General features: G+C 41.1%; 1 protein-coding gene across 4 annotated transcripts in view; it reads left to right on the forward strand.

Annotated features, from left to right (window-relative positions):
- The window catches only part of Kdm1a (lysine demethylase 1A), a 52404-nt gene that overhangs the window by 16847 nt on the left and 8000 nt on the right, over positions 1-27557 (forward strand). The window contains exons 3-13 of one of the 4 annotated variants that reach the window (XM_052715722.1): positions 3563-3622; positions 8466-8599; positions 11786-11864; positions 12565-12657; positions 13384-13490; positions 16124-16205; positions 18572-18666; positions 22960-22971; positions 25233-25375; positions 25985-26075; positions 27296-27430. In XM_052715722.1, coding sequence (XP_052571682.1) covers positions 3563-3622; positions 8466-8599; positions 11786-11864; positions 12565-12657; positions 13384-13490; positions 16124-16205; positions 18572-18666; positions 22960-22971; positions 25233-25375; positions 25985-26075; positions 27296-27430 — 1031 coding nt within the window. The remainder of the gene's footprint in view (positions 1-3562; positions 3623-8465; positions 8600-11785; positions 11865-12564; positions 12658-13383; positions 13491-16123; positions 16206-18571; positions 18667-22959; positions 22972-25232; positions 25376-25984; positions 26076-27295; positions 27431-27557) is intronic. The other 3 variants (XM_052715724.1, XM_052715723.1, XM_052715725.1) reach the window with 3 other exon arrangements.

Below are 27557 nucleotides of genomic sequence, written 5' to 3' on the forward strand. Positions count from 1 at the left end.
TTTACTTCACATATAAATTATTTTGTTGACATTTGATTGCATTTCCTTTCTCTAGGTCACTCTTCCTCCAAGACATGTTACAAAGTGGTTAGATCAATATAATTAAAATACAGTTTTTTTTTTTTCTTTCCTTGAGACAGGGTTTCTCTGTATAACAATCCTGACTGTCCTGGAACTGATTTATAGACCAGGCTGGCCTCAAACTCACTGAGATCTGCCTACCTCTGCCTCCCATGTGCTGGGATCAAAGGTGTGCGCCACCGCCACCTGGCTAAAATACAGTTTGTTTTACTGTGGTGTTTTTGTTTGTCTGTTTGTTTGTTTTTGCTAAAGATCAGTTCAAGGCCAGCCTGGAATACATGAGAGCTTGTCTTAAAAAATAAAAAGACATCTGGGGTGGGGATATAACAGTGACGGAATGCTTGCCTAGCATGCGTGAGGCCATAGATTCAGGTCCCAGCACTGCAAAACAAACGAACAAACAAAGCACTGTGGGGCTAGGCATGTAGCTCAGGTGATAATTGTAGCTTTTCATTTAGTAGTGATGAAGTAGAATCCAAGCTCTTGGAAGGGAGCAGCGTTTAGGTCAGAAATTCAGTCTTCAGCTACATACTAGCAAAGGGTACATGAAATCTTGTCTTAAAAAAAATAAAGAAAGCAAAGAAAATTCTTCTCAGCTCCTTTGAGAAGTGGGTAAATATACCACAAATATATTATGGTTAGAAAATAACCACATCCTTTCACTTCTAAACAAATTAAACTTTTAGGCCAAGAGCTAAATCTTTCTAAATCTTACTAAGCATGTTTTAGTTTTGTTTTCCATCAGTTCTGTTTGTTTGTTTGTTTTTGTTTTGTTTGGACAGAGTTTCTCAGTGTTGACTTGGCTGTCCTGGAACTCACTGTATAGACCAGGCTGGCCTTGAACTCAGAGATCTACCTCCTGCCTCTGCTGCCTCCTGAGTGCTGGGATTAAAGACTGCCCAGCTGTTTTCCATCAGTTCTTATGCTGTATATTACCTTTTGCATTCATCCTCTTAATTCTTTAAGTAATACCTTGTATTTGAAATTGTTTCATATTATGAAAGAGCTTTTAAAAATATTTCCAGGATTTTGATAGCTTCCATATTTCTCTTATAAATTCTTATCAATTAACAGTATCTTTTTAAGAACAGAATTTTCTGCCTTTAATCCCAGCACTCGGGAGGCAGAGCCAGGCGGATCTCTGTGAATTCGAGGCCAGCCTGGGCTACCAAGTGAGTTCCAGGAAAGGCGCAAAGCTACACAGAGAAACCCTGTCTCAAAAAACCAAAAAAAAAAAAAAAAAAAAAAGAGAACAGAATTTTCTTCGTAGACCAGACTGGACTTGAACTTGGCATCTTCCCACTTCAGCCTTCCAAGTAGTTGGGGGTTATAGGCATGCACTACTATTCCTGGCTCAATCAGTGTCTTTATAAGAATTTTTAAAGTGTAATTTTAAAAGCAGAAGCAAGAAAGACTGCCTTACCTTGTTCTTTCATTATGCTTTGTAGCACAGTAATTATGATTAAGAAATGTATCTTTTTTGTTGAGTACCATTGACAATAGAAAAACAAGAGATGAACTGCTTGTAGTTTAAACAAATTTGCTTGTAGTATGGCATGTAGTTGGAGAAAAGGAAATGATAGAAACAGGAAGGGTGGAATAATTGAGGCTCAATGGCCATTTGAAAGTGCTTTTGCTTTTCTGTTAGTTTTGTTTTGTTTGTTTTTAGTATGAAATGTCTCTACAATAAGAAACCTTCATTTTTGCCAAGTTAGGAACATCATTTGAGAGAGAACAGCTAATGTTCAACTCTTCTCTCTCTCTTTCTTTTTTTTTCTCTTGGTATTTTGAAACAGGGTTTCTCTGTGTGGCTCTGGTTGTCCTGGAACTCACCATGTAGACCAGGCTGTCCTCAAACCAGGAGATCCACCCCTCTCCGCCTCTTGGGTGCTGGGATCAAAGGTGTGCACCACCACTGCCTACCTTAAAATGTTATTCTTAAACTGTATTTGTTTACTGTTATGAGCCTTTTCTCTCTTTCTCTAAGTATGATTTAATATTCTAATCTACCTTGCTTCTGTTGGGAATTAAACCAACAATGACAACTTTTTTTTCGGGGAGGGGTTGAGTTCAGGTTTCTCTGTGTAGCCCTGACTGCCCTGGAACTCACTCTGTAGATCAGGCTGGCCTTGAACTCACAGAGATCCACCTACCTCTGCCTCTCAAGTGCTGGAATAAAAGGTGTGTACCTCCACAGCCCAGCATTTTTTTTTTTTTAACCCACAACACTTTTAGGGAATAAAAGATCATGTCAAGAGTAAACATTTCTGATTTAAATTGTAGGGCCTGTGTTCTCAGGAATAGTTGCAGATTAGATTTAGTATTTGGATCTTCTCATCATGCTTATGTTCCCTAGGGGCTCTAAACAACAAATATATATTGTCTAAGCAGAAGAGCCTTCTAGAACCTAGTGGGTCTTTTAGACAAGCATAGGAAAATAATCTTTAATTAAAACAGTGTCAGCACATTTTGTTGTCAAAATCACTGCTTGTGTTTCATAAACCTAGAACATTTCTATAAGGGCTGTAATTGTTCAAACTCAGTGCTGGACTCTGCTGTTGTATGGGTATAGTTTAAAATAAACTGTCTAATGAAGCTTGTCTAAGTTCAGATCACTGGGAGATTACTTTCAAAGGCCACACTATGATCTTCCTGCAGTGTACCAGGGCCTTGGAAGCTCAAGATCATGGTGTCTGTCTTGGTGATAGATTGGAGAAGACAGTCTGTTAATGATATTTTCCGATTGAATTCAAAGCTTTGATTCTTGAAGTTCTGCACAGTACCACTGAGATTTTTTTTTTTTTTTTTTAAAGCAAGGCTTAGTATCTAGCTTAAGGTAGATGTCCCCCTAGGATGTTGCCTGAGTCCCTCTATCCTCCCACAAGCGTGTGTGTCTGTCTGCCTGCAGCTTGGCCTCTGACTACATGGTGTCTTTACTGAGGAAGCACTGGTACATTTAGCCCAGTCCTCTCTACCGTGTATGGTAAACAAAACTACTGTTGGTGCTGAATCTTTTAGTTACATTGCCTGTTTTGATGAGGACAGGGTTTTTACTAAGATTGTCGGTCATTTGCTTGTTGTCTTTTTAGATAGAAAACTAAGACTTTGATGCTGAATTGCTGCAGTTTCAGGTCCTGTAGCCCATGTCAGTCTAGCAACAGTTAGTTAAAAGACATTGGACTCCATCTCCCATCCCATCCAGACTTACTCACCAAGACTGGCAGCAAGAATTTAGGAATTAAAATACTATGTACTTTATTCTACTGCCTTTCAACAAGAATCAGCATGTGAAGTTGAAATTTCCTGACCAGAATTTGAAAGATGATGTAATACCCTGGGCCTTAATTCCAGAAGGAGCTCTCTGATACTGGTTTACTAGTTGGTGGTAAATTCTTGAGTCGCCAACTATTAGGCCTTTATGTCCAGATATTATCTTAATTTATGGAGTAAGGTCCCTGAGTTCTCCTCTTTCCTTCCACAGGGCAAGCAGGAGGACTTCAAGACGACAGTTCTGGAGGGTATGGAGACGGCCAAGCATCAGGTGAGGGTGGCATTAGATGCTTGCCACTTTAGCAAGAGCCGCCAAGTCAGGGAGTGATTGATGCTTGCAAGTGTTTTTGGCTATGGTATTCTCATTGTAGCCAGAAGCGCAGGGGTAGTGTAACCCACAGGGCAGAGTAGTGTAAGTAGAGAGTGTAGCCAGAACAAAGGCAAGCAGACTGTTGAAGTCCTCAGGCCGATCTCAGCCCTCCATTCTTCTTCATGATTTTGAGGAGATGGGGGGTACTTTTCTCGGGAATCATGGGACCTTTAGAGAGAAGTGTAGCACTAGACACAGACAAGAAGCCATAGACTCAAGTCTTAAAGCTGAGGTATCTAGGACTAGACTGTAGGTGACATCTTATATAGGTATGATTGTTGATGTTGGGTATTTTTCCCAACTAATAGTATGCAGTCTCTTTACAGTTGAATTATTTTGTTTCTAGGGTAAAAATCACCCTTTAAAAAAGTATATACAAAGGGCTTTCTCTTCTAAGACAAAACTATGGATTTTTACTTCTAGGAAAAAGTAAAGGATTTATAGGGTCATCATTTGGAACAGTTAAGTTTGTTCCAAGAATCTGAAGCAACATGTTTGTGTTTCATCCTTTTTGTCTTTGAAGGGTGTGTATGTCTGTGTGTGCGTGTCTCTGTGTGCCAGGGCCCAAAGCTGGTTTATTTAGACACTTGGATAAAATAGGAATACATATTACTTACTGTTGAAGGCTATCTACTCTCATTAAGTATAATTTTAAGATTATTTGTCTGTTGCAGTTTATGTCTGGCAGGCTCAGGACCTATTTGTGTTTTATTTTGGATCTGAGGTAGTTCTTGGAGATACAGCAGTTGGTAATTAGTAGTCAAGGGGATTTGGATTGTTCAAAGTGGAGATCTTTCCATTACTGACCCAAGGACCTGCTTACCTCAGAGGATTATCTTTCTCTTTCAAAGAGAATGCCTTTACTGAGTGATCAGGAGATCTTCCTTGAAACTTGATCCGGACAGCCTCCAGAGTCTTAATCTCAAGGAAACCAAGTTTTAAGTTTTTTATTTGTCTTATGAAACGTTCCTCTTTGGTTAAAGAAACAGATAATGTATTGCTGATATAACAGCAAACTGTCTCGTGGAACTGTAGAGCCAAGGACCTGAGTATTGCCATGAGGGTGGTGAATGTTGTGAATCCTCCGACCCTTTGTTAGGTTATCTCTTGCCATGTTCAGAAGCATACATATGTGACATAATCAGAATTTTGTTTTGTGTTTCGAGACAGGGTTTCTCTGTGTAGCTTTTGGTGGCTGTCTTGGAACTCACTCTGTAGACCAGGCTGGCCTCGAACTCACAGAAATTCACCTGCCTCTGCCTCCTGAGTGCTGGGATTAAAGGCGTGTGCCACCACCGCCACCTGGCCGACATAATCAGAATTTAAAACATGCCTAAGTGGTCAGCATTCTTCTCCAAACGAAGCCAGGTAACCCTTGAGGGTTTCTTGTGGTCAGGATTGTATCTTGTTTTCTTAAAATCCATGTTGATGTGTATCTTCAAAATCTTAGAGCTAGAAGGGAGCTTGAGGTCATCTTGTCTAGCTTCCTGCCTTTAAACAGTAGTGTCGTGTATCCCCTGTTTACGAGTTAGAGCCTGAAAGAAACTCAAAGAAGCTTTATGAGTTGGCCAGCAGTAAACCAGCAGCTGTGAAGAACCCAGTGACTTTGCTTCTTCGAGTAGAAACTGTTCTGTAGATTGATGGCGGTACACTTACCCTAAAGACAAACCGTGGAAGTCGGAGAACTCAGGACTTTGCTCCTTTTCTCCTGTCTTCTTCACTCTTGCTGTTTTAAAACTGGTGTAGGACTTGATACACCTGCTGATTTTAAGAAAAGACTTTTATGTAGATCCCATCAGGCTTTTGTTTTCACTTTCAGCTTGGAATCTAGTTAATTTATCTCTTTTATTTAAAAAGTAATCAGAGGCAAACATACATGGAGGCCTCCTTTCTCTAACTTCTCTGTTACTAGTCAAAATGCCATTTGCATCTCAGAAAAATCAGGGCAAAATAATTTTGTGGCATAAAATATTTAAGAGTCCTACCTCCCTGCTTCCTTTTTTTCTAGTTGACTCACCCTGCAAAATCTAGGTGGTTCCTTTAAAAAAGAAGATTTTGTGTGTTTCCAGAGGCAGCATCAGATGATCAGAAAAGGCATTATAGTTCAGTGTGATTGCAGTCTGGAAGGAAGGCCGTTCTAGAACTTAACTGTGTGAGGCGGGGAGACAGGACTGAAGCGAGGCTGACTGGGGCTTTTTAAAAATGTAGACAGCATCTTTGTAACTTTCTGAATTTCTAGAATAATAGATTGTATTAAGCACACCCAAACACAGCAGTGAAAAATATTCCAGAGCCAAGTGCTAATTACTTCTGAATTCTACGTACTATTGGTTTCTTAAATAAACAAGAGACATTATCCAAGTCGGCAGGTTTCCTGTAAAGGAGACTGATGTGAGTTGTGAGAGTTTTGATTTGTCTTGTTGGCAGTACTGAGGAGAGTGCCAGGCCTGCACATGCCCATGCTGGGCCGGTGCTCTTGAGCAGTCAACTTGAGATAGATCGATAGATAGATAGATAGATAGAGAGAGAGAGAGAGAGAGAGAGAGAGAGAGAGAGAGAGAGAGAGAAGATAGAGCTGTAAAGCAGTATTCTTCCTGATATGTTAATACCACCTTTTTAGTTTCTATAATTGCATTTGTATAATGTTTTTGAGTTCTGATTTAGAGAAGTACTTTGAAATTGCCATGTCAAGTAAATAACTTCTCTTAATTGTTTACATACTCCTCAGATGCCCAAAGTTAGCCAAGTGTATGAGGATTTGTTTTATTTTGTTTTCCCTAAGAACATTTGCATCTCGAACCAAATGTCATATGAAATTTTGGGGGATTTTTTTCCATATAGTTTTTCCTGCTGTCATTGAAAAATAATCTGTTGAAGAAGTGTTAAGTAATTGATCACTTTTAAGTATACAGAATATAATACAGTATAGCTAAGAAAGAAAATGATTTTTGGCAGGCCAGAAGAGGGTTTTGTTTGGGTATGTGGTGGGGTTTTGCTATAGCCCAGGTTGGACTTAAATCTATGATCCTCTTGCCTTAGCCCCTGGAGTGCTGGCATTATGACACACACTGCCGTGGTCAGCTGAGAAATGGAGTTTAATGAGGATTTAAGAGAGATCATTCATTTTCATGTTTATAGTGTACACATGAACTATACAGGAGTAGCCTAGTAAGTATTTGGTTTAAGTACTAAATTGTAATGAGTAGATAACTTTTCATTAGAAAGATTTAAGTTATTTTGGGGTTTGGCTTTTGTTTTTTGTTGGGTTGTTTTGGTTTTGGGCTAGGGGTTAGGGACATCAAAGTTGTATCATTTTAGAAAATCTCGGCCCCTGTTCGCACCTCCTCCACTCCCCCCCACCCCCCCAATATGTCATGTGCCACCTGGAGCAGTGCAGTTCTTATTTCATCCCTTGAGGAATATTGAATTGTTCTGACAGTCTTTGATTTGGGGTTGGAGTTAGTTAAACAGGATTGTTGATTTTTATTTAGAAATGTGCAACACATGGTTTTTGCTCTTACAATCTAGCAATTTTTAATGTGTGGCCTCTGTCAGCACTGGATAGTTTTACTTGGCCTTTTTGTTAACTATTAGTCTCTTTAAGTAGTGATTGTCATTTGGATGTCATTATGGAAACAGATCCCTTAGAGTAGCTACAGTCTTCAAGTTAAATTTGTACCTGCTGTGTTCTTAATTCTAGTCTTTACTAATCCCTTTTATCATTGCTTCCAACTTCTTGTTTTATGACCTTAAATATTGAATATAGGTACTTTTGTTTTGCTTTGTTACTTACTATAGTACTTTATGATATTGAATTCAGAAACTCTAAAATTGTACCATTTCTTGTCCCTTGCCTGTTTCTGGAGTAGAGGTTTGCTGGGGATTGGACCTAGGGCTAGCTAAGCACATGTACTGCTCCTGAGCTGCACCTAGGCCTATCTGGCTGTTCAGATGCTGTGCTAGTGTTTTTAAGGTATTGGGGTTGTAACCCCAGGGTGTGCCTGGCTTTCCAAGAACCCCTTACAAAGATGAGTTTACCCACTAGCTTATAAAATATTTAAAAGCCAATTAAAATAATCTCAGAATAACTCACTTTATACTTTGTCATAACAGTATATGTAGCAGCATTTCACTTGTATAGAGTGAAGTATTTCTAATGTTGCTGACAGAAAAAGTCAATTCTTGACTTTCTGACTTAAGCATTATAGTCTGCTTAGTTCTCTGCCTACTTGCCAACACTAGATAATAAGGACTGATATATCCTGCTCTTGATGAGATTGTGTATTTTTCTGTTTTTGAGTTTTCAACCTTCAACTTTCCATTCCATGCTGTGATTTCAAATGAAGTCTTGTGACTATAGTCTTTACTCCTGGCCTCTGTTAGTGTACTTTAATTTTTTTTCTTTAAATTTTATTGTATGCTATCTATGGTGCTCATTTTAATTAGAATATAATTTAGTGTTACCTATTTTATGAATGAAAATATTCTAAATGGCTTGTTATAAAATAATTCATTAATAAACTTTAAATTTTGAGATGTTAAGCTTGAAATAGTACCTGAAAATTTAACCTTTGAGGCAAAATCAAAACCACAAACAAACAAAAACACTTTTAAGGCAGTATCAGTCTATGAATTAAGCAAAGCTTTACATAGCCTCCTTGGGCAAAAGAGGCCTTTGAGGTTTCATCAATACTAGTCTGTGCCCACTTGCACTGTTCTAGTGGTCCTCTGCTTCCTTTGCTAGGTGTGGAGGGTGCAGCTTTTCAAAGCCGTCTTCCCCATGACCGGATGACCTCTCAGGAAGCAGCCTGTTTCCCAGACATCATCAGTGGGCCTCAGCAGACACAGAAGGTTTTTCTGTTCATCAGGAACCGCACAGTAAGTATCTAGGCCTCCCTTTTGTTCACTTGGATTTTGAAAAATGCCTATGACTTTTATAGAGAATATAGAAAACAAATAGAAGGACAGAAAAAATTTGTAATATTTTTATTCTTTTTATAACCATGGTCAAAGATAATTTTTTTTCTTTAGGTATTTAAGATTTATTTTTATTGTTTTTGATTCTGTGTGTGTGTGTGTGTGTGTGTGTGCGCGCACACACACACACGCACGCACGCACGCATGTGAATGCCTGCTTGTGTGAGTATTTGCATGTCCATGGAAGCCAGAGGTATCAGATGTTCTAGAACTGGAGCTGTACACAGTTGTGAGCCATCTAACATGGGTACTGGAAACTGATGTGTATAAAGTTTTATTCCTACAAGTTGGGATTCTATTTGCATGCATTTTTTAGGATCCTTTTTTTGTTTGTTTGTTTTTTGGTTTTTGGTTTTGTTTTTTGAGACAGGGTTTCTCTGTGTAGTTTTGCACCTTTCCTGGAACTCATTCTGTAGACCAGGCTGGCCTCGAACTCACAGAGATCCGCCTGCCTCTGCCTATCAAGTGCTGGGATTAAAGGCTTGTGCCACCACTGCCCAGCTAGGATCCTTCTTATACCTCATAAATATATTAAGAGTATACATTGAAACAAAATTTGTCTTAACTCTTTTTTGGGGTGGGGTGGGGAGAAGTGCTGGAGATTGACTTAAGGCTGTTTCTGTACTAGGCAAGTGTTCTATCACTTGAGCCATATCCCCAGCTGGATATAAATTACTTTAAGCAATCACTTTGCCTTTCTCTTCAAAGCTGCACACTTAATTCTGTTCTGTCACCTGGCTTAACTTCTTCTAGCTTTAATGATTAATATCTATATAATATTTCTCCTGATAGTTGGACCATAATTTAACTATTAAAGTTAAACTTCCATTTTTACTTTGCTATAATTAAACTCTGACTAGTTTTAATGTGTTCTTGGTTCTGTGTCTAGCAATTAGTTACCTACTATATGCCTGATTCCCAATTCATGTAAATAGAATCTCAATTTGTAAAAACCAAAAATTTGTATACCTTTTTATTTGTTTATTTTTTTTTAAATACCCAAAGAGAGAAAGACTCACTTTAAACATTATGTATACAGTGTTCTGCAGGCCATAAGAGGGTACCAGATCTCATTGTAGGTGGCTGTGAGCCACCATGTGGGTGCTGGAATTGAACTCAGGACCTCTGGAAGAGCAGCCAGTGCTCTTAACCTCTGAGCCATCTCTCCAGCCCCAAGACTCACTTTAACAGTGGTTATACTTGGAGTTGAAAATGTTAGGAACATTTTTAGCATTTGATGCAGAAAGGCTGAACTATTAAATACTCTCTTTGCCCCCATTGTTATTAAACGATGCTGTGCTACTGTAAGTCAAACCCATCTTCTGTTTCTTAGATTACTGAGGCTGATTGCCTCTTTTGCATTTATTAGTCATTTGTAATGCTATAATTTTTTGTGTTCTTTGCCAAAAAGTTCTTTAGCTATCAGGCATGGTATCCTTGCCTTTAACCAAAGCACTTAGGAGGCTGAAGCAGGAGGATCTCATTCAAAGTTAGCTTAGGCTACATAATAAGATCCTATCTCAAAACAAAACAAAATTCTTAAGCGGATGAGATGTTATTTATAACATACCCACCATTTCCTCGAAGTATCTACAGAATTTCTAGGTATTTTGACTATATCTCCGAGATGTCTTCAGCATGCTTGCTCTTTAGCCACCGCTTACTTTAATTGGTGCTACATTTGGGTCACCAGGTACAAGACAGCTAAGGTGATGGTTATACTGGAGTTTTGAAAGACAGGAAAGTCAGGGTAATTTAAATGAATGAATATGTCTTAGTTTCTATATATTGAATTTGATCTGTCTCATGATTGAATCAGCAGGTTTTAAGCATATCAATATTTGCTTTTAGGGGAAATTTTAGATAAAATTGCCATGGTTTTGTTTCATTTGAGGAGAGTTTTCACTTCTTACACTAATTTGAGTGATGATTTTAATAGTGATTTCTGTCTTTTCTGGTTCATTTTCTGTGATCCAAAGGCAAGATTTTGAGTTTCTGGCTAGGAGCTGCTTTCTGCTGCAGTGAGTGTATCTGTTCCCTGGCCTTGGGCTCCATCTTCTGTCTTCTGACTTGATGCTTGAAGGAGAGCTCTGACCTGAGCTTTTTTTGAGTTTTTTTTTTTTTTTGGTTTTTCGAGACAGGGTTTCTCTGTGTAGCTTTGCGCCTGTCCTGGAACTCACTTGGTAGCCCAGGCAGGCCTCGAACTCACAGAGATCCGCCTGGCTCTGCCTCCGAGTGCTGGGATTAAAGGCGTGCGCCACCACCGCCCGGCTGACCTGAGCTTTTTCTCCCAGGATGGAAAGAGGAAGGAGCTGTGAGGTTGAAGAGCTTGAGCAGCAGAGTGATTGCATTCTTCTTTGATTGTAGCCCCCCAATAATGGAGTGTCTGTGCAGCTCTAGCCATAGCCCTTTGTGATTGGTTTATTTATATCTAACCAAATCAAATTCCTTGGTTAGAACTTAATCTACAAAACAGGGTTTGTTAATTTTTAGCAGGACTTTAAACATACTGCTCTCTTGGCTTCACAGTTTGTTGATTTTGTCCTGTATCTCTGCCTTGCATTCAGATGCTTCTCAACTGGCCATTATGTGACAGCCTCTCCATCCTTCTCCTCCAGGAGTCTTCTGTACATTGACTTCATTATCATACTGCAGACCTTCCCTCCTCCCAGCTCCCTACCTTGTATCTCCTCTTGGTTGTCTTAGAATTAGACTCATGGTGTAGTCTGTGTTTGTCTTCACTGGCTCCATTCACCTACTCATTTAGCTGTACAACCTAGAACTGAGGAATCATCACTGACACTTTTTAGCCCCTCTATACCTGAAGGATTATAATGATTCTTATCTGCTCAGTATCTGGAATTACATAATCCCAGGTTTAAATCCTAGCTGCTTCTTACTGGTTCTTAGGCCCTTTTCTCTAGGCCAAATAGCCTTTAGCTTCAATGATTCACTAATAGGGTGCAGTTTTATGTCACACAATAGTTCCTTGCCAGTACTGTAACCCTTGCTGTTTATATGAAAATAAGAAACTCATAGGTGATATGTGTCTGTGGGCATGTAACAACTTCTGTCGTTTAAATACAGTTGCAGTTATGGTTGGACAACCCAAAGATTCAGCTGACATTTGAGGCTACTCTCCAACAGTTGGAAGCCCCTTACAACAGTAAGTGCTGTGTTCACTAGAGAAGGCCTCCAGGGGCCTCCAGCTTCGGAGGGATTCTTTTTATTGACATTATACTTCATCTTGTGATGTGCATAAATAACCCTTATAAAGTTTGTTTGTTTTCCTGATCTGTAAATTGTATTGATGCAGATTTCTAAATGCTTTCCCAGATCTATTGTCTCACTTGGATCCATGGAATATTTTGGTATATGATTGGCTACTTATCTGGTTTTCTTTGTTTTTACCATCATCAAAGTCTTAGGAAGTTTTTGCCAAAATATATGAACATTGTTCATACCTTGTAAAGGTTTATTCTCTATTTTATCTGTAATGTAATATCATTTTAAAAATGCCAATTTAGCCAGGTATGTGGGCACATGCCTATGACCTAAACATTCAGGAGGTGGAATCAGGAGGATCAGTAGTTAGCTTCAGCTATGTAGCAAGTTTGAGGCCATCCTCAACTTCATGAAACTCTGTCTCCAAACAGCAATTCATGCCCCTCCCCCCAAATTTCTGTGTTGAGCATTTTGTACTGTTACAGCCTAATAGTTCTGTGACTTAGTTTGCTAAAGGTATCACATGACCCAGGGTCACATGAGTTGTGTGTAGTGTGACTTCACACTGGAGAAAGAAGAGTTAGAAGAGCTTTCTGTTTAAACTGTTGTAAGTATAAACATGTTTTTAATTTACTCTACAGGTGATACTGTGCTTGTCCACCGAGTTCACAGTTACTTAGAGCGTCATGGTCTTATCAACTTTGGCATCTATAAGAGGATAAAACCCTTACCAAGTAAGGACTCATCTACCAAATGAACTAAGTGATTTTTTAGTAATCCTTTAGGCCTATGTTTAATATTCATGATGCTGTGACATTTTACTTTTATTTGTAAGAGTCCACTAGTGAAAATATTCCCAATCTCATAAGTTAAATTTAAAATAAGATAAATAAATGTACATTTCCCTGTATTTCCTGTTTGAAAGGCCTTAGGAAAAGATTAATTTCCAATTTTTAAAAATTGGAATTATGGTCGGGGTGGGGGGGTGGGTAGGGGTGAGGGATGGTGATGGGGTGGTGCACGCCTTTAATCGCAGCAGCACTCGGGAGGCAGAGGCAGGTGGATCTCTGAGTTTGAGGCCAGCCTGGTCTACAGAGTGAGTTCCAGGAAAGGCGCAAAGCTACACAGAGAAACCCTGTCTTGAAAAAAACCAAAAAAAAAAAAAAAGAAAGAAAGAAAGAAAGAAACGAGAAGTTTTTTTTTTTTTTTGGTTTGTTTGTTTTTTTGTTGTTGTTGTTTTTTTTTGTTTGTTTGTTTGTTTTTTTTTTTTTTTTTTTTTTTTTTTTTTTTTTTTTTTTTTTGGTTTTTTCGAGACAGGGTTTCTCTGTGTAGCTTTGCGCCTTTTCCTGGAACTCACTTGGTAGCCCAGGCTGGAAACTAGAAGTTTTAATGAGGGGGGGAAAAATACAAACTCCGAACTACAACAATTTTTTGTTCTTTTTTTTTTTTCTTCCTTTTAGCTAAAAAGACAGGAAAGGTGATTATTATAGGTTCAGGTGTTTCCGGCTTGGCAGCAGCTCGACAACTACAGAGTTTTGGGATGGATGTCACACTTCTGGAAGCCAGGGTAAGAATTGTACTTGGGATTAGAGACTTGACCTAATGGAAGCATGGTAAGGGGTACCTGTTGCAAATTAAAGAAGTGGACAATTTGTGCTCGCCAAGTACTGTAGTGTACTAGAGTATTTTTGGATGCCGTATAGTGGGTAAAGTTGTTCCTGTAGCTTTTACTTACATTATGATTGTTTGATGCTAGGAATCAAACCCAGAGCCTTGCACACAGGAGCCACATTTTCTACCGTTGATCTAGGTTTCTCAATAGAGTATTTTTGACAACAAATTTTTAGAAATGTTCAGTGAGTATGTGTAGATAATTTCAGATTATTTTTTACCATCAGCACTATTTGTCTGTGTCTTTTTCTGTTTTAAGATTTATTTATTTATTTATTTATTTATTTTGGTTTTTCAAGACAGGGTTTCTCTGTGTAGCTTTGCGCCTTTCCTGAAACTCACTCTGTAGTCCAGGCTGGCCTTGAACTCACAGAGATCCGCCTGGCTCTGTCTCCCAAGTGCTGGGATTAAAGGTGTGCGCCACCACCGCCCTAAGATTTATAATTATGTGTTTTATGCATATATCTGTGTGTGGATATATGTACATGTGAGTACAGGTTCCCAAGGAATACAGGAGAGGGCATCAGCTCTCCTGAACTCGATTACAGCTGGTTGTGAGCCACTCAGTGTGGGTGCTGGGAACTGAACCCAGGTCCTCTACAAGAGCGTCCAGTGCTCTTCACCACAAAGTTACCTCTCTAGCCCCTATAGTTAGTTAGCTTTTTAATTTGGGATGTTCATAAACTAACTTTTTGTAGGAGACCATACATTTCAGTGATACATTATATTGTTTACTAGATGGGGAAAAGGAGTTTTCTTAGGTCTTTTAGAAAAGACCTGGTAAAGCCCAGAGAATTGGTTATATTCATTATTATTCCTGGATTTGGAAATGGAAACTTAAGGTAGGAAGGGCTGGTGGCACATCACTTCAGAAAGCTGTTATGAAAATGATTTTTATAAACGATTTTTTGTATTTTACCTTCCAGTGACTTAAAGATTTTAGTTAAAAAAGAAATAAAAGAACCCTTACTTCTTAGTAACCTAAATATTTTCATAAAGTGTTAAATTTTTTTTAATGCTCTTCCTAAATAGAATGTGGAGAAGTAAAAATGATTTCCCCAATATACTGTTACTGGAAAAAACCTTTTAATTTCAGAGATCTTTTTTCTATGTACTCTATATACTATGTGTTAAGAGTAAAGGAATGCTTTGCGGACCATTTGTGATTGTTCCCACATGGATTATAATCTAACTTGCAACGTTTTGTTTTGCTTTTTTTGTTGTGTGTTTCAAGTTTGTGGAATACTTTGATACTTTCCATAATTTTATCACTATAGCTCAGTAAAGTTTTTTATCTCCAAAACCTTAATCAGCAGACGTAACCCTGGGCCTGTTAAGGAGTAAATGCTATGTTATCAGTTTGTGTTCAGTAGACATGGTTCCTGGGTTGCTTGGGAGAGAACATCAGATAAGTCATCCACCAAAAGATCGAGTTACAACAGCCAGTATACCTGTAGTCCAGACAGCTTGGGCTTTCGTGAGCCCAGCAGTTTAAAACCAGCCAGGGCAACTTGGTGAAACAGTCCCATTACAGGTCCTCCTGCCCCCCATTATAGGTCCTCCCCCCATTATAGGTCTTCTCTCCCCCCATTACAGGTCCTCCCCCCATTACAGGTCTTCCCTCTCCCCATTACAGGTCTTCCCTCTCCCCTTTACAGGTCCTCCCTCTCCCCATTACAGGTCCTCCCCCCATTACAAGTCTTCCCTCTCTCCATTACAGATCCTCCCTCTCCCCATTACAGGTCCTCCCCCCATTACAAGTCTTCCCTCTCTCCATTACAGGTCCTCCCTCTCCCCATTACAGGTCCTCCCTCTCCCCATTACAGGTCCTCTCCCCATTACAGGTTTTCCCTCTCCCCTTTACAGGTCCTCCCCCCATTACAGGTCCTCCCCCCATTACAGGTCCTCCCTCTCCCCATTACAGGTCCTCCCCCCATTACAGGTCCTCCCTCTCCCCCATTACAGGTCCTCCCCCCATTACAGATGATGGTAGTGATTCAAATGCAGGCATCAGATCATGGTAGTAGAAAGTTAATGTTTAGTGTTGGATTTTTTTTTTTTTTTGGTTTTTCGAGACAGGGTTTCTCTGTGTAGCTTTGGTGCCTTTCCTGGAACTCACTTGGTAGCCCAGGCTGGCCTCGAACTCACAGAGATCCGCCTGGCTCTGCCTCCCGAGTGCTGGGATTAAAGGCGTGGGCCACCACCGGCCGGCTAGCATGAATTTTCTCTTTGAATGGGCCTTGTGCGTCCTGGAGAGTTAGAGCAGCTGGGCAGGACGTGGAACTGTCTGGCTGTCAACATTGTTTCCTTTCATTTCGTTTCTGACATTCATGCTTGTTGCTGCCTTTCTTTCCCTCAACTTGAGGTTATCATTGGTTTGTGTTTAGTGCATACAGTACTGTTTATTGATAAATGTAAACTCAGAATAATACTTTTCTTGTTCTATTATGAAAGATTGAATCCTGGTATGCTGACTTACTGTGGTTAAAACAGAATAAATGACTTTGGTCATTTGATTTCTAAAAACAGGATCGTGTAGGTGGACGGGTTGCTACCTTTCGAAAAGGAAACTATGTAGCTGATCTTGGAGCCATGGTAGTAACAGGTCTTGGTAAGTAGTTTTAGTTTGATACTTTGAAACACAATCTAAGACAGATAGACCTTAAATTTAAACCAATAGTTTTATAATATACTGATTGTGGTGTTGTGTTAGTTTTCTTTGCCAGTAACACACCACAGACAGACAGTGAGTCCTAGGACACACCACAGACAGACAGTGAGTCCTAGGACACACCACAGACAGACAGACAGTCATAGGACACACCACAGACAGACAGACAGTCCTAGGACACACCACAGACAGACAGTGAGTCCTAGGACACACCACAGACAGACAGTGAGTCCTAGGACACACCACAGACAGACAGACAGTCATAGGACACACCACAGACAGTGAGTCATAGGACACACCACAGACAGTGAGTCATAAGGACATCTCAGAGACAAAGAGTCATAGAGATACCACAGACAAATCATAGGGACATGCCACAGACAGTGTCATAATGAAGAAGTTAAGCCAGGCTTGGTGGTGCACACCTTTAATCCCAGCACTTGGGAGGCAGATCTTTGTGAGTTCGATGTCAGCCTGGTCTACAGAGAGAGTTCCAGGACAGCCAGGGCTCTGTACAGAGAATCCCTGTCTCGAAAAACCAAAAAGAAAGAAGTTTATTTTCCCTATAGTTGTAGGCCAAAGGGGCAATGATCTGATAGACTTCTTGCTGACGGTCTTGAGGTACTTCAGGTCACATGGCAGGAAACAGGGCCTTTAGGTTGTATGTGCCTTTAGCTTTCACCTTTCTAAAGCTAGTAAGATTCAATGAAGGGACTATTGATAGTTTGTCTATCTTTTTGTTTGTTTGATTTGTTTGGTTTTGGTTTTTTGAGACAGAGTTTCTCTGTGTAGCCCTGGCTGTTCTAGAACTCACTCTGTAGATCAGGTAGGCCTCAGACATACAGAGTCCTGGGATTAAAGGCATGTGCCACACCTCCCGACTTTGTTTTGTTTTTTTGAGACAGGGTTTCTCTGTGTAGCCTTGACTGTTCTGGAACTCACTTTGTAGACCAGGTTGTCCTCGAATTAGGAATTAAACTCCAGGCTGAGTTTTGAGGGGGCAAAATATATTCAAATCATAGTAAGTCCTTATTGTCTGTTAGTAGGAGGTAAATTGCTAAATATCTTTTCTGAAGCTGAAAATGTAAATTGTACAAGCCTTTTGATACTGGGTGTCTTTTTTTTTTTTTTTTTTTTTTTTTTTTTTTTTTTTGGTTTTTCGAGACAGGGTTTCTCTGTGTAGCTTTGCGCCTTTCCTGGAACTCACTTGGTAGCCCAGGCTGGCCTCGAACTCACAGAGATCCGCCTGGCTCTGCCTCCCGAGTGCTGGGATTAAAGGCATGCGCCACCACCACCCGGCTTTTTTCTTTTTTTTTTTGGTTTTTCGAGACAGGGTTTCTCTGTGTAGCTTTGCGCCTTTCCTGGAACTCACTTGGTAGTCCAGGCTGGCCTCGAACTCACAGAGATCCGCCTGGCTCTGCCTCCTGAGTGCTGGGATTAAAGGCGTGCGCCACCACCGCCCGGCGATTTTTTCTAATTCAAAGAAATTATCCTAAGGAAACACAGACAAGTGAACAATGTTGTGTTTGAATCATTTCCAACATGACATTGTTTATAATGGCAGAGCATTAGAAACCACATTAGAAGATTAAATTATTATATAGTAAAACGTGTATCCACTAGCTCCATAGCATACATAACATAGTATTTATAATGTATTACTAAGTTAAAACTTTCATAGAATGGGTTATAATTCTTTTATAACTCTATACTAATTCTAACTCTATACTCCTAAATTGTAGAAGGATCTGTAATAAAATGTTAACTTAGAGAATTAGGAGTATTAACATTTAGGGTTCCTCTGTGTAGTCCTGACTGTCTTAGAACTCATATTATAGACCAGGCTGGCCTTGGAACTCCCAGAGATCTGCCTGCCTCTGTCTCCTGCGTGCTGGGATTAAATGTATACACCACCACTGCCCAGCTAAGTTAACATATTTTTGTTGGTCTTACATGTTTCTTACTGTGAGCCTTAAAGTAGAAGATGTGATTGACACCCTACATTTTCAGCTGTTTTAGTCCTTTATTATTTTGGCAAGGCTGCTGGGGGTCCAACTCAGTGCCTTAAAAATGGGAGACAAGCTCTAGTACTGAACTCAGTCCCTAGCCTTTGCTTACTCCACAGGTTGTCTCATTACATAGCCTGAGCTGGCCTTGAACACTCGAACCTCCTGCCTCAAAAGTGCTGCAACACTGGCATAGGCCACCAAGGCTGGGATTAGCATTTTTTATTTTCAGTAAAGAAATTTTGACTTTGAGGTTTTTCTTTTCAAGGATAGGCTAAATTTGTTGGAGTTTTTTTCTAGGAGGAAATCCCATGGCTGTTGTCAGCAAACAAGTAAACATGGAACTGGCCAAGATCAAGCAAAAATGCCCACTTTACGAAGCTAATGGACAAGCTGTAAGTTGATGACAAACAGAGCTTTTCAAAATTTCTGTGATTCAGTTGGAAATAATTTCAGGGGAATCTGTTACTGAGCATGACATGAATATACAGACTGAGAAACAATTGGCATTTTTCTGACTATTTTCTTAACTCTGAACTGTATAGGAAGGGATGATGGTACGTGTGCAAATTTACATGTCTGCTTAGGCATTTGTCTGTAGGTATTTACTGAAGGCTGGCCACCATGTTTATTGGCCCTGGCCACTTACTGAATTAAACCTGCTTCTTCATATCTGTGTGCTGTGCCTCCATCGTGTGCTTAAGCTCTGTGTGCTGTGTCCCTCCACTTTGTACAGACTCAGGCCTCTGCCAGGCTAGTACGCAGCCAGATGGTGATACTTACCCAGAAGTAGAGCAAGGTTAAAGTGTCTATGGTCAGAGGCCTAGGAGCTTCTTGTCCTTGATGTGAGAGTAGCAGGGACATAGTGATTGGTCTGAGAAATGTGAGTGAGTGAGGAGGCATGGTCAGGCAGGCTTAGGTTGCCCCTGGCAGTCCTGATTTTGCAGGCATAAGTAAGATTCAGAAGTTTGTGTTTAGCAGAAATTTGACCAACTCCCCTGTCAGGCTGAGAGTCCTTTGAGACTGTAAGCATATTGTTAACTTTGTATTTTGAGGAAGAAAATTTTGCTATGTATTGGATATGTCATGGTTTAGCTGTTGTTACCACTCAAGTTTTTTGTGATGATCTCAAGGGACATCCTTACTTATGCTAGCTGCCTTGAGTTTTTATGGCTTGATGTTCCTGAAATGCCTTGGGTCATGTCCACCACGTGTCCAGAGCTTGGGAGAAACATCTAACAAAATAAACAGGGTAGAATGAGAGAGAAGAGAGATAGTAGAGGTTACCTTTCTGAATTATTTGATAAAGGTCAGTAAAGGATATTAAAGTTGAGGACCGTTCTCTACTTCACTCTAGTGGGACTCGGTTGGAAATACCGCCCCCTCCGATTTTTATTAAGGAAATTTAAAAATATTTCAAAAGTAAGAAGAGTACTATAATGAACTCCAGTTTGTTTAATTTGTCCTGTTTCTGCTTTGGGGAGAGAGGGTCTGAAGAATCTATTACCCAGAAGTCTATCAGCAACACTAAGCTGAGGCAGATTTGCTAAGGGTTAGGGAGAGCCAATTGCTACAGAAGAGTCAAGGGGCAAGAGGGTGGGGGTGTGGGAGTGACTGGTGGGACAGGGTGGAAAGGGAGGGAGCACGTTTGTGAGATCAGTGTAGGACTTGAGTCTCTGTTGTACACTGGGCCTGAGGAAGGTGAGTAGGTGCAGAGGTCTCCGAGGGAAGGATGGAGCTCATCCTGGTGAGGCGAGAAGACAAGCTACAGTGTAGGACAGGGCCTTGCTGTGGAGGTACGTGGAGTTTGGAGCAGGGAAGTGACGGGATGAGATAGGTGTTTGAGGTCAGTAGCAGGAAAGAGCCTGGCTGGGGTAAGGAAACAAGGCAACAGTAGAGATACCCAGAGAAGTCCTTTTAGTGTTAGATAAGCTTTCTTGTGACTGGCTCCTGAGCCTCCTACCTGAGCTGCCCAAGTGCTGAGATAACAGGCCTGTGCTACCTACTACAGGTCAGCTGACATTTTGGTTTTTGCTGTGTCCAGGATGGGACCCAGGCCCTCAGGCTTCTAGGCAGTTGCTCCATCACTGATCCTTAGTGCTCAGTGCTCTGCCTTTGGTGAGTTTGTTTGTTACTGGTGACGGCGTTTCTGTGTTCAAGTTCTCCCTAAGCATGGTCACCAGCCTCTCCTGTCACAGTGTGGGATAGGATAAACAGCTTACACAAGAACCTAAGTATGTGATACCAACTGTATTATAGAAGGGTGTGCATTGTGTTCTAGCTTAAGCTCCCTATCTGAGGTCCAGCCCTTTGGGGAGCATTTGATAGTTTAAACAAGGGATATGGTTTTTCCCCCATTTATTTTTTTAGGTTTATTTATTTTATTTTATGTGTAGGGGTGTTTGCCTGTATGTATATCTATGCACAGAATGTGTCCCTGTTGCCCATGGAGGTCAGAAGGTGTTGGATCCCCTGGTACTGGAATTACAGATGGTTGTAAAGTATCATGTAGGTGCTGGGTATTGAACCTGGGTCCTTTACAAAATCAACATCTGCTCTTAACTTCCGAGCCATCTCTCCAGCCCAGGGTGGTTCTTTTTTTTTCCTTAGTCCATTTATTTGTATTTGGTGCACTGGTGTGAGGGTGTCAGATCCCCCAGAACTGGAGTTAAACAGTTGTGAGCCACCATGTAGGTGCTGGGAATTGAACCTGTGTTCTCTGGAGGAGCAGCTAGTGCTCTTAACCACTGAGCCATCTCTCCAGCCCCAAATGATGATTCTTTAGACATTTTAGTTTTGGAAAGAGTTCTTCATGGCTTTGAGTTCCTCTTGCCTTATGTAAGAAGCCATGTTAATGTCTGTTTTTCTCTGTCTCCAGTGGTATAGTTCAGTGAGAATTCAGAACTATTGACCTGTAGACTAGCTTTTCACTTAAATGACAGGTACAGAGAACCTTGCTTGCATATGCTTATTATTAGAAATGATGCTTTGTGGCTTTAGAAATATAAAGAATTAAGTGGGTGAGTAGTTTTTTTTTTTTTCTTATTTTGCAGAATGGCTAACTGTAGCTCCCATGTATTTCCCTAAAGCCACTGTGGTCAGTACCCGAGAAGCAGTTTGTTGCTTGGTGTTCTAGCTCAGGTTCCAATGCTTGTTAAGTTACATCTGCCTGATTTGTCAGGAAGATAGATGGGCCAGGGTAAGGGTGTGCAGTAAGTACCATGATTGCCTGTGTGACTGTATCTGCTAAGTCTCCTCTTCAGAGAGCTTTAAAATAGTTCCCCTTAGGCTGGGCATGGTGGTGCACACCTTTAATCCCAGCATTTAGGGGACAGACAGGTGGATCTTTGTGAGTTCGAGTCCCGCCTGGTCTACAGAACAAGTTCTAGAACAGCCAGGGCTACAAAGAGAAACCCTATCTTGAAAAACCAGAATTTTAAAAAAGAATGTAGAGGGCTGAGTGTTATGGAAATCACAGGTAGTGTTTGCTTAAGGACATAGCTCCATACCCAGCCATTTTTTGTTTTAAGAAACAAATGTAGATGGTTGTTTGTTGTTACTATTTATTTTTTGTATTTGTGTGTATATATGTGTGTGCAGGTTGTACACGTTTGGGGTGTGAGTGTACATAAGAGGTTGGTGTCTCCGTCTCTCACTCTCCACCTTATTTTTGAGACAGGATCTCTCACGGAAGCTGTTTTGGCTGGCCAGCAAGCCCTAGGGATTCTCCTGTCTCTGCCTCCCCTGTACAGGATTCTATTTTTATGTGAATTCTGGAGATCTGAACTCATGTCCTCTGCTTGTGTGGCAGGCACTTTACAGAATTAAGCATCTTATCCCCCCAGCACCTGTTGTTAAACTATTAAAAACACCCCGAGAACGCTCTCTAAAACAATAGATCACTATTCTATATGGTCCTCCATGGGCAGCTAGACTGTTGAGCTTCAGTGTTTGCCTTGACAGTGAAAGTTTTCATTGTTGGATATGTAAAGTAGAGCATTTGTAACTGGCCTTTTAGCAATGGATTCAATATTTAAATGCATTAAACACATTTGGGTTTCCCCTGGTCAGCATTGGTTTGCCAATGTATGTTATTTGCCATTCATTTCCAATTGAAATGCTAAAGTGAATGGAGAACAGCCCGGCTTCAGCACTCCCCCTAGTTGCACTGGCAACGTTAGCATCGCTGTAATTGCTCACCTGGGCAGAAATGCCCGGTTGCCCGTATAATCTCATAATCTGGTTGCCCCACCTAATCTCATAAAGCTGAGCCTTGGGTCTAAGTGGGCACTGGACATGCAGTCTTGTCATCTGGTGTCAGTCAAACGTGGCAGTATTCCTGTGGTTTGAGTTTGATTTGTTTGATTTTCTTGTTACTGTTGTGTGTTTTCTGTTCTTTGAGTTTTGCTTTCGTTACTCACTGCTTTCTCACCACTACCCCCCACCCCGCCTTTTTTAAATTGCCCCCCACCCCCTGGCCATTTCTATGCCTTGACTTTCCCATTGTAGTCTCTGTACAGTCTGTTCCTTATTTCTCCAGCGGTTGCAGCTTCTAAGCTAACAGAATGCTTCTGTCATGCTATGTGTTTAAAGCCTTGATTTTACTGCTGTCATACAAAACTAAACTTGACGTGGCTGTTGGGCTGTTATTTACAGTTTATTTCTCCCTCTGCTGCACTGGTTAAAAGGACACTGTCAAGGTATTTTTTCATAATTTTTCAAATCATTTTCTCACTGTTTACAGTAACCCATTAAAAGCTTAACACTTAGATCTTTCCCTTTCAATGATCCTCTCCATCACACATCACACTGGTTGTTGTTGTAGAGTTGCGCCTGTAGGTTGGACTGGTGCTGTTTGAGTTTTTGTCATTGAAAGCGCATGTAAAACATCAGTTTTTTGTGGGGAGTGTGGGTGGGAAAGGGGGGTGTAACGAATCAAGCAGGCTGCTCAGAAAATAGAGGGAAGAAACAAAAGGTCAATTTGGTCCCTCTAACCTTGACAGTGTCCCTTTAAATATTTCTCTACCACCACCCTAGACCCAGTTACTGAACCTGAGTGCTGGGTATCTCTCAGTATAAACTCCCTTATGTGACTGTCACCCTAACCACAAAGATTAAAGCTTGTCTGAAGCAGGCCATCCAGTTGGCACTAGAAGAGCTTTAATCTGCCCCATTTGCGTTCTTGTGTTTTGGCACATTGCGCCCCATGGTAGAGGCATATGTGGTCTCGTCCCTCTTGCTAGAGCATCCTCTTGTAAGGCATTTCAGAAATCTGCGTAGAAACTCCAGGAAAAGCAGTCTTGCAGGTAACATTGGGCAGCTATGTAGCGTTTATATTCAAGTGTGATTGTCTCCCTTTTGGAAGGAAAGATAACTGGAGAGTGCTAGGACCATCTTCTGTAGCACATTGCAGGGTTGCACTGGAAAGAGCAAGTTCCTGGGCAGAATTTCATTTTGAGTTACTCTATACAGGGCCATCACATCTCTGAGAAAAAGTAACTGATGAGCACTGAATGAAATTCATGACGAGAAGGTCTCTGAACAGCTCTAATAGGTGCAGTCAGAGCAAACAGGACCATCATCAAGAGCTCTTCTTTCACTGTGGAAATGGGTCAGCCAGATACTCTGACCCACCAGCCCTGGCGACTATAGTAATGCATAGTGACACCAAGCATCTGAAGCCTGGTTCTCTACCTCCTTTCTCTCCACAAGCCAGAGTCCTGGAGTGCAGATCTCCTTTGGGGTGGGAGTAGCTAATTCTCGCTGAGAGTCTCTCTGTCCTTGAGGCACTAAGCATGACTCTGGTTGTCACCTGCCTCTGTTGTGTTCACAGAACCAGAGCAGAGCTGCTTCGGCCTTCTTCCCCTTCTCTTAGTAAAAGTTACCCTGTTTTGACAGGTCGTCTTTGCCACACCAGTGGCCCATCTCATGGGGTTACCCTCGAGGGGGATGGTCCAGTGCGTTCCTCCATTATTTGCAAGTGCAAAATTGAAGTGTTTCCAGTGAGAGGTGGCCTCTTCCATGGTGATCTTGTCAGTAGTCACTTCCTACCAAACACCTCAGGCTTGGTGTTTATGAGAGCTTATTTCAGTGCTCTGTTTTCTCGTTCCCTATTTTAGGTTGATTGCAAAGTGAAGTCTGTATTTTAAATCCTACTTCCCACCTAGTGCCCAGTCCTGGCAAAAGATGCTTCTCTTAGACATGCTGTGTTGTCTGCCACTGTTGCCGTGAATCCAGCAGTGGGACTGCAGGTAGACTACTTGGGCAAAGCTAGGATGTAACAGGGGTGAGGAGCTGATGCTGTCAGTAGACTGTACAGAATGGTCTAGGTCAGTTGGAGGACTGCTTCGAAGTGTGTTCCCTTCCTCTACCACAGCAAGGAGCCAGACCTTGTGGTAACTGAGTTATTCCTAGTCTAAGCTTTGACGTTCACCTCTGAAGCTGAAATCCATTATTATTGTGTAAAAGAGTAAGGTGCTGGTGTGCTATTGTCAACACCATGAATTTGACTTCTGTTTCCTACATCTTTGAACAGGTAACTGCAGCCTCTTCTTCCCCTTTTGCTCTGATTTTGGAAGGTCTTCTGGTGTGTGGTCACAGTCTTTGTTCTCTGGGACTTTGCCAGTGTGTCCTTTGCATGTCAGCCCAGCTCAGCGCGGTGCACCTTGTGCTTCATGTAACTTCAGCTAGTGCCGCTGCAGGTCTTGTGCCTGTGACTGTAGGTTGAGTCCTAGCTCTGAGGGAACGAGTGGGAGAGAGGGAAATATTTCAGGCCTGAAACATCTCATATCTCATTTAAATGGATTTAACCACTTCATAGAAAAAGTCAAATCATTGTCCTCAAAGGTTTTCCTTTGAAATACATATTTTGGCCTCTTAAACTGTAGAACATTTTTGTGTGTTCATGGATGACTGTGCTTAGTTTGATAAGGACCAACTCTGCTATACTTCATATTTTCAGGTTCCAAAAGAGAAAGATGAAATGGTAGAACAAGAATTTAACCGATTGCTAGAAGCCACCTCTTACCTTAGTCATCAGCTAGATTTCAACGTCCTCAATAATAAACCTGTATCCCTTGGCCAGGCATTGGAGGTTGTCATTCAGTAAGTACTCTGAAACTTTATCATATAGTGAATTCCATTTACAGAGAGATTGCTATTTATAAGTTTTTTCATAAGTCTTATTTGAGCTAATTTTTACATATATTCATGTGAACTTTTAAATTCTGAAGTCAGGGCTGAAGAGATGGCTTAGTGGTTAAGAGCACTGGCTGCTCCTTCAAACAACCTGGGTTCAGTTCCTAGCACCCACTATGAGTGGTAACTCATAACTGTCACTCTCGTACCAGAGGATCTGACACCCCCTTGCCTCCTGCCTCTGCAGGTGTTGCATGTATATGGTGCACAGGCGAACATTCATAAAATAAAAATAGATAAATTTTAAAAAATAAAATGAATTCCAAAGTAAAACATTTTAAGTACTTTTTAAAAAATAATTATAGACTCCCCAAGGCCACGTTCAGTTCTAAAATGCATCACTTTACTGCATGTTATTTTATTTAGGTCAGGACACAAACACAACCAGCTAACTTTCTTGTCTGAATATTATACATACACAGTCAGTGGGTTTGGGGCCTCGGGTATTTGGCGGGGGGCCTGTTTTGTGCTATAGAGCTGGCTATGCAGCCAGGCCACATGCATTGTTTCTTACAGGCTACAAGAAAAGCATGTCAAAGATGAGCAGATTGAACACTGGAAGAAGATAGTGAAAACTCAGGAGGAGCTGAAAGAGCTTCTTAATAAGGTAGAGCTCTGCATTCATGGCTTCCCTAGTCCAAAAACCGAAAACAAGGGGACTCCTTTCACTTAGAAATGGTAAAGACCTTTCTGGAGTTTGACCTCCATGGAGAGGAGTTGCCCGGCTGCTCTCCTTTCCCATCCTAACTGCAGTGGATTGGTCAGCACTGCTGCTGAGGTCTGGGATTAGAGCCAAGTACCCCTTGATAAAGAAGATCAAGTCAGCTCATCCATCGCCATAACTGTTTCTCTCAAGACGCCAACATTTCCCTGAGGTTTCTGTCGTCATCTTCTGAGTCCAGAGTTACAGATGATACAGATACAGTCTTACCCTACCAACTGCACAAGGTAGCAGCTTAGGGGGAAATGATTCATTCATCAGCGGGGAGGGCACGACCTCACTCTCATTAGCTTCCTCTTACTCTAGGAGCCCCAGCCACCTGTGCATAGACTGTGGCAAAGACTGAACATCTGTAGGCCAGGCTTCAACACCCTGTGGTACCTGAAAAAGCTAACATTAGGAATGAGCACATAAAATTCTGTGTGTGATAATTTGACTTTTTACATGTTTAAAAAAAAGGAGTGGGGCTGGAGAGATGGCTCAGTGGTTAAAAGCACTGGCTGCTCTTCCAGAGGACCTGGGTTCAATTCCCAGCACCCATATGACTGTTTTGTAACTCCAGTTCCAGGGGTTCTGACACCCTCACACAGACACACAGGCAGGCAGACACCAGTGCACATGAAATAATAATAAATTTAAAAAAAGAACAAAGCTGGGCATAGTGGTGAACCTGTGTTATTTCAACACCTAAGAGGCTAAGGCAAGAGGGTCTTAAGTGGAATATTCTTTTCCATCTCCGTTGTTTTGGAAGACAAGCATCTCTCTTAGTTATCTGATAGGGTTGTGGAAACCTCTGTTAAACTCTGTTTTTTCCCAAATAACATGATACAGAACCAGGTATTCAGAAATTGCAAGGATCCTTCATAACATTGTGCAGGGAGAGCCAATACCAAGTGCATGTGTTCTTTGGAAAAGAATTACACTGTTATCTAATATGAAAAAAAAAATGTTTTGTTTTTCAAGACAGGGTTTCTCTGTGCAGCCCTGGCTGTCCTGGAACTCGATCTAGAGACCAGGCTCACCTCGAATTCACAGAGTTCCACCTGCCTTTGCCTCCTGCCTTCCAAGTGCTGGCTAGTATGAAATTTTTTTTTTTTCCATTTTAGATGGTAAATTTGAAGGAGAAAATTAAAGAGCTCCATCAACAATACAAAGAAGCATCAGAAGTGAAGCCACCCAGAGATATCACAGCTGAGTTCTTAGTGAAGAGCAAGCACAGGGACCTGACTGCCCTGTGCAAGGTTGGTGCCATGCTATGCCCAAAAGTAGTGTAGAGGTGGGAAACCTGAGAAAAGAGCGAGCCTCTAGCCAATGGCAAGTGTCTGCACCTAAAGAGCCGGGGAGATTGAATGGCTCACACTCAGTACA

Source organism: Peromyscus californicus, unplaced genomic scaffold, assembly GCF_007827085.1.
Source record: "Peromyscus californicus insignis strain IS unplaced genomic scaffold, ASM782708v3 Scaffold_5__1_contigs__length_169319896, whole genome shotgun sequence".
Lineage (NCBI taxonomy): Eukaryota > Metazoa > Chordata > Mammalia > Rodentia > Cricetidae > Peromyscus > Peromyscus californicus.